Source organism: Rhamphochromis sp. 'chilingali' (genome assembly GCF_963969265.1).
Source record: "Rhamphochromis sp. 'chilingali' genome assembly, chromosome: 1".
NCBI lineage: Eukaryota > Metazoa > Chordata > Actinopteri > Cichliformes > Cichlidae > Rhamphochromis > Rhamphochromis sp. 'chilingali'.
The window spans coordinates 18052979-18065828 of NC_137929.1; the positions used below are offsets into that span (position 1 = coordinate 18052979).

At 40.1% G+C, this 12850-nt stretch overlaps 2 protein-coding genes across 3 annotated transcripts in view; one reads left to right on the forward strand and one right to left on the reverse strand.

Annotated features, from left to right (window-relative positions):
- The window catches only part of arsj (arylsulfatase family, member J), a 35386-nt gene that overhangs the window by 4311 nt on the left and 18225 nt on the right, over window positions 1-12850 (reverse strand). The window lies entirely within an intron of this gene.
- Window positions 4667-12850, forward strand: part of LOC308393174 (zinc finger MYM-type protein 1-like) — a 188599-nt gene continuing 180415 nt past the window's right edge. Inside the window, exons 1-3 of the mRNA XM_080876711.1 lie at window positions 4667-7166; window positions 7591-7705; window positions 7913-8735. Of these exons, the coding sequence (XP_080732837.1) occupies window positions 5638-7166; window positions 7591-7705; window positions 7913-8440 (2172 nt within the window). The 5' untranslated portion in view covers window positions 4667-5637 and the 3' untranslated portion in view covers window positions 8441-8735. The remainder of the gene's footprint in view (window positions 7167-7590; window positions 7706-7912; window positions 8736-12850) is intronic.

Here is a 12850-nt window from a genome sequence, read left to right on the forward strand (position 1 = left end):
TATTTGTATGATTATTTCTCACCATCTCTGCTAACTTGTTCCTGGGAAATCCTAACCTACCTCATCACCAGTGTTTCAGTGCCAGCTGCAGCTGGCAGAATTATGCTTTTGGCCTTACACTGTGCTTTGCTAATTCAAAATGTGTTTTTGGCCCTTTTCCAAAACTACTGGGGACTGCAAATGCAATCTTTATAACATAGAAAATATTTTTGACTCATATCCAAAGCTGGTTCCCATGACTTTTGAAATTTCAAACTTTACAGGATAATAGTAAGGCCCATATCTGAATCTGATGTTTCTAGGCATTGCAAGTCTTTGAGGTGGATTTAAAACGAGACCATACCAGACCTTATTGTATAATATGGCAATGGGTCGACTTTCTTGTCAATTGGTGGTCTAGGCAGGTGAAGCACTGTAACTGTAACCCAGCTACATTCAGTGTTCAGCTGACTGCATAAGGTATGATTTATGCAACCACTGCCTTAAACAGTCCTTGTAATTTTTGTTATCTGTGACTTTTCAGATTTACTGCTTAGATGCCAAAATACAGTTACTTGCATTAATAAACAGAAAAATTTGTGGTTGAGTGTTATACTTTCTGACATCTCAGAGAAGTCCAGTGTACCAGTTTAAATTTGGGTATAAAATGTGAATTCATTTTGCTGCCTAATAAATAAAATATATTGTCACAAATTAATCTGAAGGTCAAAAAAAATAATAACAATAATAATAGCACTGTCATTATGCTCTTAAATAGCATATTGACAGTGCTATTGAAGTTTGATTAAAACCATGTTTCCTACTGCCATTGTATTGAGAAAATATAGGAATATATTGATTGATATGTGGTATTTCCCCAAAGTACAGTGGTATTTCTTTCATATATATATATATATATATATATATATATATATATATATATATATATATATATATATATATATATACACACATATATATATATATATACATACACATATATATATATATATATATATATATATATATATATATATATATATATATATATATTGTTAAAAACTAACTGAGAACTTGGATCTAATACTCTAAATTATCTTCAATCTCTTTTAATTCTATTTAAATAAAGATTACTCTTCTCCTTCTGCCTTTTGAATCAGTCCCGATAGAACAAAAGAGAAAACTACAAAACAACAATGTCAAATGTATTTAGACATATACATGTGCGTTAAGACTTGACCCTAAAGAGCCCCAAAGCAGCTCCTGCAGGTTTGATGGTGTTCACATACCAAAAGGTTACAGCCGTGTAATTGGCATGTCATGCTAAGAGCAGCCTGGGCTCGCTCCACAAATCAGTAAAACCAGCTTGAGGTCTTGATGGAAAATGCTACAGAGGTAAAGACTTTCAAAGTATGTCTGTGTTGTTTCTTTTTGACATACACGAGGGTGAATATGATTTGACTTTATAGGTTTTGGAGCACCTGAAGGACATTTCTAGGTCTTTAGTGTTTATAAGGACTTAAATAATGACTGCAGTAACTACTGCTCTCTTGAGACCAGCAGGGCATAAGCCGAGGATCTAAAGCTTTGGGGGCTGGCTCTTTTATCTAGCCTGGACTCAAGCCTCACATAGCCAGAAAAATATTTCCAACAAAGAGTGGCTCACTTCCAGTTCTTATCATGTACAGACAGCTGTTGTATTTGCCCAGGAAAATGCAAGTTCTGCTTTCAAACACAGCTATAATCATGCTATCTCTCTGGTTTATTTACACAACCACTAAGCCAAAACGCCAGCAAATCATACACGTCATTAAACTTGAATCACAGAGCCCTGACAATCGCTAAGGTCCCACATGGCAAGTGAATTGGTGACTCCTTCAACCACTGAGGTTGAGGAGGTTCCCGGACAGACTAGCTGCCCAAACTGGGAGCTTTTCCTAGTGTTTCTGCACAACTTTCTCATCAAACATGGCTCAAATAAGAAGCCTCAGCCTAATGATCTGCATTTAATCAAAGTCAGCCTCGAGTAGTTCATCTTACTTTGCTCTTCCTTATAGCAGCTTCTTTGTTAATTTCCTTGCTATCTCTGCAGTTCTATTGCTCCCTTGGCTTGGATTTTATGTTGTGTATCTTAGATTACTCTTGGAACTAACATTGCTGAGTCGTTCCATGCACTTGTACCATGCACTATCATAGATAACAGTCACATACTGAAAGTGTTAACTTGTGGCACTGACGATGTTTTAATATTGCCCATACGCTGTATATTTGCTCCAGACCAGTCGATTCCCAGTTATCATTTAACTTCCTTTGTTTGATTAACTTGAGCAAAGCTGTGATGGCTGGCAGTCCCTTGGGCAGTTTTGTTGGATTAAAAACATTCTGTCAACCTTGGCAGAATGTTTTTAATCCAGCGATACAGCCCAAGGGACGGCACACTTTCTGTAGAAATGTGAACATTAAATCAATAAATGCACCCATCTTTCCCTAGAAACAACTCCATTATCCTGCCCTTTTTACAAGTTTGCCTGGGTAGGTTATCTTGTCCAATTAGGACAACATCTCCTATATTCACCAGAGTAGGCGTAGGAGTTTCATACTTGTGACTAGATTTTACATCCATCAAGAAGTTTTTCCACCAGCAGTTCCACCCCCATCTTGGACCCATGTCCTCCTGGCTTTTGCTGGTCACCTGAGATGGCAGAAGAGAAATTAGTCTCCCACCAACCAGGAAATGAGAGGGTATAAGTAACTGGAGCTCTGACGCTTCACTGTATACAAAGAACAGAGGTCTGGGATTTAAAACTGCCTTTCCTCCTATCAGCGAACTCAGGGGATCCTATCCTATCAGGGGCGATCATGGCTTAAGAGTTGGGAGTTCGCCTTGTTCCTTGGGCAAGACACTTCACCCATTGCCTACTGGTGGTGGTCAGAAGGCCCGGTGGCGCCAGTGTCCGGCAGCCTCGCCTCTGTCAGTGCGCCCCAGGGTGGCTGTGGCTTGCCATCACCAGTGTGTGTGAATGTGTGTGGATGACTGGATGTGTAAAACCCTTTGGGGTCCTTAGGGACTAGTAAAGCGCTATACAAATACCATTTACCATTTAACTCCTCAAAGTTTAGTGAAGCCCTCCGTAGGACCCTCTTTAGACTTGTTTTATAGACCCCAAAAGTCTTTCCCACAAGCAGCCCCACAAAGCAGCATGCATGACAATAAATTTCTAGGTGATCCTGTTATCACTGAAAAATCTTGTAATCTCTGATTCTTTAATTGACTTCCAAAAACTTAAATCATAAAACTTGGTCTGCTCAAGCAAACGTTTTGGCATTGTCGCTCGGTAATGGAGATGTGACTTGCTATGCTAGTTTCACCTTCATTCACCTGCAACTCTAACAACATGACACTAACCATCTGCCCCTTAACAACCAGTACATCTCCCTCACTTGCAAAAGAGTATCTCTGACCCCATCACACAATACACTACTGAATAAGAAGCTGAGAGTATCTATTACTGGTAGGCAGTACCACTAGCTCAAACTAAAATCAGGATACTGCAGCCTGTCTCCCACTATCTGTGTTTATGTAATAATGGCTTCAAATCTTTGATTGTTGAGTCTCTCTTGACATCTTGCTCGTATTTCAGGTTTAAGATTTCCTTTGCTGAAATTATGTTCTTGGGTAACTTTCCTCTAAAAAACATCTGCCATGGTGAGCTACTCTGGAATTAGTGCTCCCTTTATTGTTTGACTACAGTGGGAATTGACCATGAGCCTTTTAACCCATAGTTATTCTCAGTACTGTTTTTAACCTTCTGTACTTCTCTAGGTCTAGCTGTGGTTCAGCTCATTCAGTGCTGGTAAGCTATACTGTAGCCTACAAGGTAGATCTTAGCTCAGAGTTCACCTCATCTTGAACACATCAATCCTTTTTAACTTCATCAGTGAAACATGTATTCCACCACAGCTTACTTTGAATAAGGTTCTGAACACTGTCATGTGGTGTTTAGCTCAGCAGGATTGCTTTTGCTAGCACAGTGTGACCACAGCTCTGGATTTGTGAAACTTTGTAATTGAGTCACAATGTTGAGGCAGCAGCACTGTCACTGGAATCCAGTGTTGGGGAGTAGCGGAATATATGTACCGGCATTATGGATTTAAAATACAAAATATGAGTAACTGTATTCTGTTACAGTTACCGTTTAAATGGGCGGTAATCAGAATACTTTATATTGTATTGTAATGCTCCTAAAACATCAGAATGATGCATCAAACACCACTCTTAATTTATCTCATAATGTGGCATGTAGTATTTCACAGTCAGGCTGTTTGCCAGTTGTCTCAGTGACACTTGATGCTGAAAGTGGTCCAAGCAATGTACATCCTAAACTGCTTTCAACAGCTATTAGTGATTTTGTTATTTTCTCAACCTTGCAACACACTACTTGCCATTAATAATTCACTCCTATTGATAATAAGAGTTCAGTGCCTTTTATTGTGAAACCAACAAGCTGCTCTGTCCTTTTCAACTCTTTGCTGTGTATTCACCACATTTTCCAGTGACACTCCCACATGAGCGGATGATCCGAAGTTGTGCCTCAGCAATGATAGCCAGAGGTGTGGACTCGAGTCACATGACTTGGACTTGAGTCAGACTCGAGTCATTAATTTTATGACTTTAGACTTGACTTGAAAAAATGTTCTAAGACTTGTGACTTGACTTGGACTTTTACACCAATGACTTGGGACTTGAATTGGACTTGAACCGGTTTACTTGAAAAGACTTGATATTTTACCCCAAATATAAAATTTAACACGCATATTATATAGAGATTGAAAATGTAACGTCATTCACGGGTAGAACCGCAAAGGATTCTGGGAACTCGTGGCAAGCGGTACTAGCGCACGCAGGCTTTCAATTAAAATCAGTTATACAGCGATAAAAAAGAAACACAAAAATGTCAAGAAGCTGTTGTATTATTAACTGCAATAGCCGGTCGCATGACAGCCACGGGAAGCCGACGGGTAAAGAGATCGGTTGTTATCGGATTACGTCGTTGAAGAGAAATTGTTCGAGCCATGTTTCCGAAGTAATAAAGAGGCGACTGGATTGCAGCCATTCAAAGACCAATTATAACGTCCCAGAACACCAGCTCACAGGTTAGTCTGCTCCAAGCATTTCCACACAGGTCAGTCTGCTGTTGTAGTTAATGCGTCATTTTTCTTAACATAATTGGTGATATAGGTTACAAGCAGTGGCGGCTGGCCCATAGGGGGCGCTCGGGCTCCGCCCCCCCAAATGTGGAGGAGTAAAAATATATATTTTTAAAAAATTCATCAATGATAGTTTTACTATGTGTGTGCCCATATACAGCCAGGCGTATTTTAACATTTTCACCAGCTGACTCATTAAAGTTCAACCAACAAACGGTGTTTTTCTTCTTCTGGGGCGCTCGTCAAAGCGCCCTTGATATGCAGCGAAATAGCCTATCATTAAATGGTTGCCAGGGGAAAATAATAAATATTTGACCTATCAGCGTCGCTGAATTAAATGGTTTGGGGGCGCTTAAAATTGCGCCCCTGCAGAAAACGCGCGAAGATTTGCTGTTCTAGAATTTTACCTCAGTCAGTAGCCTAAGTGAGCTATAAGGTCAGAGAGAGACGATGGCAGCGGTATTGTTAACGGTTGAGGCACAGCCTCCCCCAAATTCGGTTAGATCGCTTCTAACCTACCCTTTTGCCAGAAGGACAATGGCAGAAAAACTGCAAGTTAAAGAGTTGGGACCTGACAAGCCCGAAATTCAACTAACCCAGGCAACGAAGGAGAAGTCAAAAGCATACAACAGGACTTTTTGTCGGAGTTGGTTCCAGCGCAAGTCGTGGCTGACAGGCTGTGGAACAGCTAATGCACTTTTTTGTTTCCCGTGCATACTGTTCAAAAGTGACAAGTGTGATTTGACGTGGACACAATCTGGACAAACCGACTTAAAGCACCTCTCCGAACGAATCAAGAAACATGAAAGCTCACGAGTTCATATGGACAACAGTGTAAAGCTAGCTGTGCTAGGGAAAACTAGCATAGCGGCGCAGCTAGATGATGGACATCGGATTGCTTTAAGAAGGCACAACGAAGAGGTAGATAAAAACCGTCATATTTTATCTAAAATCATCGATTGTATTAAGTTTTGTGGTGCTTTTGAGCTAGCAATGCGGGGACATGATGAAAGTGATTCCTCAGACAATCCAGGGATTTTTAGAGGTTTAGTCGACTTGATGGCATCAATTGATCACGACTTGAGGCAACACCTTGAAAATGCTACTGTATTTAAAGGCACCTCGAAAACAGTCCAGAACGAGATCCTGGATTGCATGTTGGCAGTTCTGAGAGAAAGGATCGTGGAAGAAGTAAAGGCAGCGAAGTTTTTAGCCATTCAAGCTGATGAAACCACTGACATTTCTACACACTGTCAGTTAGTCATGGTGCTAAGATACATTGACCAACGAAACCGTATTCAAGAGCGTTTTTTTGAATTCATCAAGCTACCCAATGCTTGTGCAGATGCAATAGCCAGTGCCTTATCGGAGAGGCTGCGCTTCATCCTCCCCCAGGGACAAGAGAGAAAGTTGATCGCCCAGGCCTACGATGGGGCCGCTGTAATGAGGGGTACCACTGGAGGAGTGCAGCGTAAGATACAGGACATTTATGCTAACGCTCACTACGTACATTGTTATGCCCATCAGTTAAACCTGGTAATGCAACAAGCAACCTCCCACATCCCTCAAATCAGTCACTTTTTTTCCGACATAGCAGGATTCGCTTCTTTTTTTACTAAATCGAGCAAGAGGACTGCAGTGCTTGACGAGGTGGTGGCGCACCGACTTCCAAGTGCATCGGCAACCCGTTGGAACTTCAACAGTCGTGCTGTGAATACAGTGTATGAACATAAAGACGATCTGGTGAGGTGTTTTCAGACCATCCGTAACAGTGAAGGATTTGATGCCCCTACAAAGAGAGATGCCGGTGGTTTCGTGAGAATGCTGGAAGACGAAGCTTTCTGTTTTTTCCTGGCCTTGTTTCACAAGATAATGCCACATGTAGACATGCTGTATAACCACCTACAGAAGAGAAACATCGATTCTGTCACCATCGCAGGGATCACCCAGACATTCATCAGCCGCATGCAGGCTATCAGGTAGGCATAAAAGCATAAATATGTAACCTAGAATAAATGTTAATTATCTATGCATAGATTCTATCAAATTCTCTGCATATATTCTGTGTTCTGTGACTTAAATGTTTAATGGAATTCAGATAATTTTGATTTATATCAGCCTTTGAAGTAATTTTATGAAAAATATTTGATTAAGTATATTTGATGAAGTATATTCCCAGTAATGATTTGATGTAGCCTATACCATAGGCTATTTCCTGAAATTATGACCAGGGCCTTTATTTACTTGCACTGGTTTTCCCCCAGCCATTAAACCAGGTCCGGTTATTAATTAAATCCGGTAATTCCCGGTAATTAGAACACAACCTTTGTTTGGTTTGTGTTTGGTTAATATATCCCTATTCAGTTTTCAGAAGCCATTAATGAAACTTATGTATTGGATCAGGGAGGCACTTCCTAATCTGGTTGTGGATGAGGAGTACAGGGGACCTGTTCAAGACCCACCCACAAAGAGACGGAGAACATTGGGGGAAGACAGGCAACACCATTTGGCACTGGAGGTAAGCACTAGCTGCTTGGTCTGATTTAAATCGGATCATCAGATAAAATCTAATGACGATGCTGTCAGATGTCATTTGATATAGTGGTCATGACTGTTTTGTTTTGTTATGGACAGATTTTTTTTTTCAGAATAATGATTAACATGAGACATGTGCCAAAGTCTTACCACTGAATCTAACTCTTACCAATTATATATTATTGGATAGGTGTGCGACACCATTATGAGCCATGCCAAGGAGAGGTTTTCTTTCACCAAGCACCTTGTCAGCGCCACTCTGTTGCAAGGAGACTTGTTCCAACAACACAGCAAAAATTTTCCAGATGCAGCACTACAAACCACAGTGGAAGCCTATCCCTCATTGGACAAAGCCAGACTTAAAACAGAACTGTCCCTGATCTACGACAACGAGGAGTTTCAGAGTTGTAGTGGTGCGCTGGCGCTCTATCAGGTTCTGATGGAAAACAACCTTCAAGACACATTCACCGAAACTGTAAGTCTTCTTAACATCCTCATCACCACACCAATGACAACATCAGAATCGGAGAGGTGTTTCTCTACTTTAAAGAGGATAAAAACTTTCCTGAGAAACAATATGGCTCAGGATCGGCTCAACGCTCTGGCTATGCTGTCCATAGAGAAAAAACTCACACAAGAACTTCCTGATTTCAACACCAGGGTCATCGAGAAATTTGCCACTCAGAAAGACAGACGAGCAAAGTTCTTGTACAAATAAGAACCCTTAACCATATTTACTCTCTTTCTCCATCCCTCTCTCTTTCTCTCTTTAGCCCACCCCCCCAATCAGTTTACAGTTGTTGTTTTCAATAGTTATTTTTCATTCATTCAAAAAAAAAAAAAAAAAATCTGTTCATGTTCATTTTTACAAATCTATACAAATGGCCAGAATATGGTTGTTCATTTTAAATTTAAATTAAAATTGTGTTGTTTGATGTACTCATTAAATGGGTCATTTTAGTCGATATCATAAAAATTGCCCCCCCTGAGATTTTTTTCAGGAGCCGCCACTGGTTACAAGCAAGTCTGGCGCTGAACAGAAATTGTCGCGCTATGCTCCTTTATTTATTGTGTTTATTGTGCATAAATAGTGAATTGTCCTGACACAATATTGCGTTTCGCTTCTGTTATTATGGTACATTGACAAAAACATATACTTTTATTCACAGGATAAAACTGTTGTTTTGTATCACTAATTGCCCAGTGCGATTACAGCATACAGTATTATTGTCACTGCTACATTTCTGTGATGCTACCAGAAATTATTTCCACTGCTAATTAATTACCGTTGAGCTCAAAGGTTATATTAATAAACGGTTAACGAATGTGTATTTATGACGACGATTTGTGAGACTGGTAAACTTATGATACATACGATGGTCTTTACTTTCTACACGGTGCATTTCAAGGTCCTGCACCCATCCGTCGGTAAACTGTACCTGGGCTTGTTGCAGTGACCGGAAGTTACTAAACTTCATGAGTGTGTGCACTCACTCCAAGAAGCGTATAATTATAAATATGCATATAAATATGCTACGATGAGATAGCTGACTTCATCTAACTAGCAAATGTTGTCCAGGCTACGTTGGTGATACAGTTTTTTTTAATGTGTATGATATTTTTGTCATGCGATTTTAAAGCCGGTCCTACAAGCGCATCCAAGAATAACATGCAGCTTATCTCAGAACTGTCGGTGAAAATTATTCTTGGAGCTAGGTTTAATTGAGCTGCATTTTAAAGAGGTGCAATTTCACAATTTGTGTATATTTTCTAAGTTCACTATTTTGTCATGTGTTGAGAAAAACAGATTTAAAAATTACATGGTCTAATATTTACATTTAGCATATAACTGCGACATGCTTTTTTCCGTTTTTTTTTTTAAGACTCGAAAGGACTTGAAATTCAAAATTTCAGACTTGTGACTTTACTTGGACTTTTACACCAGTGACTTGAGACTCGACTCTGACTTGCCTGACATTACTTGAGACTTGACTTGAGACTTGAGGATAAAGACTTGAGACTTACTTGAGACTTGCAAAACAATGACTTGGTCCCACCTCTGATGATAGCATTAGCTCTTTCACTATGCTCTCATGAACTATGCGTTTTTGGCTGCCTCCATCTGGCAAGCAATGACACCAAAGCATTTGTTCTGCTACTATCAGTACTCAAATGTACTTCTTTTTGATCGCAAACTAATTGATGATGTCAGGAGGTGAAACACTCAACTCTGCAGAATTTCACTATGTGTTAAGGCAGACATAACACTATGCCAGTTTTCTTGCTTCCTCTTTGTGAGCAGTCACAGAATGTTCTGGATAATATTCTCTTTCATGTTTGTACTTGCACAATATATCCAGTGTGATAAACTCCATTTGCTGTGTGTAGCTCTATGTATGCCCTTAGGGCGACTTTTTCACTGGGGTACTGAATTTTGTTTATTGGTTCTGAAGAGGTTCTATTGGCGCTCTTGTTAATGTTCCAGTCAGATAGCTTCTCCCATTTACACAGTACATCACTGTTATGAATAACTGTTTTATACTGAGACCAGAATTCATGCCGCTAACTTGTTTTTCTATCAGCAACATAACTGATTGTTTGTCTGATGACCTGAGTGAACTTGAACTTGCATCACTACCCTGTACACTCGTAGATTTGCACGCCTTCTGAATTAATCTACTGGTGCAAGCTTGCCATGCAAGACTATGGTCGTGGTATCCCTGAATACTTGCAATCTCTACCTACAGATCATCCATTGGCATTATAACATCAGTGCCATGATCCATTAAACTTTCCTCCTTGGCTGACAAGACGGACAGCATTTTACAGTGATGTGGATTGTTCCCTGCTTTCTTCGAATCTATTCAATGTACTCGGCCACCTCTGCAGCTAGTGTAAGCTAGTGTTAGCTTCTTGTGTCATGCAGAAGTCAGGTTTCTAAACAGCTCTCGACAACTGTTAGAATTCAAAAGGCAAGAAGCAATCAGCTAAGTAAAGAGAAACAGCTGTCCATCATTACTTTAAGAACTGAAGGTCAGTCAGTGAGGAAAATTGCTAAAACTTTGAATGTGTCCCCAAGTGCAGTCACAAAAACCATCAAAAAGGGAAAGGGAAAGGAAAACCAAGAGTCACCTCTTCTGCTGAAGATAAATTCATCTGAGTCACCAGCCTCAGAAATCGCAAGTTAACTGCACCGCAGGTTAGAGCCAAGATAAATGCCACACAGAGTTCCAGTAGCAAACACATCTTTACATGTTCAGAGGAGACTGTGTGAATCAGACCTTTATGGTCAAACAGCTGCTAAGAAACCACAACTAAGGAAAAGCATCAAGCAGAAGAGATTTGTTTGAGCCAAAAAACACAATGGACATTAGACCAATGGAAATCTGTGCTTTGGTCTAATGAGTTTGGTTCCACCTGCCATATCTTTGTGTGGCGCAGAAAAGGTGAACGAATGGTCACTGCATTCATGGTTTCCACTGTGAAGCATGGAGCAGGAGGTGTGGTGGTGTGGCGGTTCTTTGCTGGACCATCATTCATTTTTCAGCAGGACAATGACCCCAAACACACCTCCAGGCTGTATAAGGCCTATTTGACCGAGAAGGAGAGTGATGGAGAGCTGCGCCAGATGGCCTGGCCTCCACAGTCACCTGACCTAAACCCAATTGAGATGGTTTTGGATGAGATGGACCGCAAAGTGAAGGCAAAAGGGCCAACAAGTGCTCAGCATATCTAGGAACTCCTTCAAGACTGCTGGAAAACCATTTCAGGTGACGACCTCATGAAGCTCATTGAGAGAATGCCAAGAGTGAGCAAAGCAGTAATCAAAGGGGTGGCTCTCTTGAACAATCTAAAATCTAAAAAATGTTTTGAGTAATTTTTAACTTTTCTGTTTACTTTATAATTCTATATGTGTTCATTCATAGTTTTGATGCCTTCAGTGAGAATCTACAATGTAAATAGTCATAAAAATAAGGAAAAACCATTAAATGGTTGCCCAAACTTTTGACTGATAGTGTATAATGTGAGTATGGTGAACAAGAAGATGGTTCAGATGCAGCTGGTAGCCAAGGTAACCAGTCTAAACAACCTGTAAAAACTCAGTCAGGAGCTTAAGAAGGTCTTATGTTTTGGATTCAGTCCTTTAGTGACTTAAATTTGTCATGACAAGTCTCTCCAAGTATGCCAGTGAGACTTGAGACAATTTTGTTTTCTGAGCTTTTGTGAATATCCAGTTTACACAGACATGTAATGTTTTAGTCTCAACACAGGAAGAGATGCTTTTCTTTCACCCATATTCAACCTCATCATGCTTATCTCGCCATCAAACTGTTTAACTCCTCACTGGAGGGGAGAGGGAGGAGAAACAGGGGGACAAGGGAGGGCGGGAACAACTGAGTTGTAGGTACTTTTCTACACTGTGCAATATTTGCAATATTTGTCTTTTGTTTTTTGTTTTGTCTTTTTTCTTATATTTGACTGTGCAATAATCGCTGTGCAATATACTCACTCAAATGAGCAATCCTATTTATCCATATTGTATATTCTGTATCTATATATGTGTATATATGGTGTATTTATGCTTATATCCTTACTCTCATTCCCCTTAATGTATCTGTAACATGCAACTTCTTTCGGTGCTTTGCTACTGGAAACTGAATTTCCCGGAGGAATCCACCCGAGGGATTAATAAAGTTTCATCTAATCTAATCTAATCTCTCTGTGACCACCTGCTCATTATCAGAAGCATGGAACCATAACTGAATCTACACCTAGATGGATCCTAAGGTCGCGGCTCCACTTGGTGATCAGAGCAGTGGGCAGCAGCCAGGGGTGCTACAGTTTTCTCATTATTGTCTTGGACACCCATCAATGTGATGCAAAACATTGTATAAACTCTTTTGTTAGCTCTTTTGGTTTGGGCCCAACAGGGCCTTCAAAGACAGCAATAGTTAGATCTGCAAATCAATGTTTAGGTGGAAAGTCTGAAAAAGTGTTATAGTTGAGTAGTAATGAAATTGTTACAATTCAAAGAAAGCATCAAACTATGTAATTGTTTGCCATATCCTTTTAATCTTCAAAGCTCTTCAAAGTTTGATTAATTTCCTGATGCTTAATTTCCTGCCTT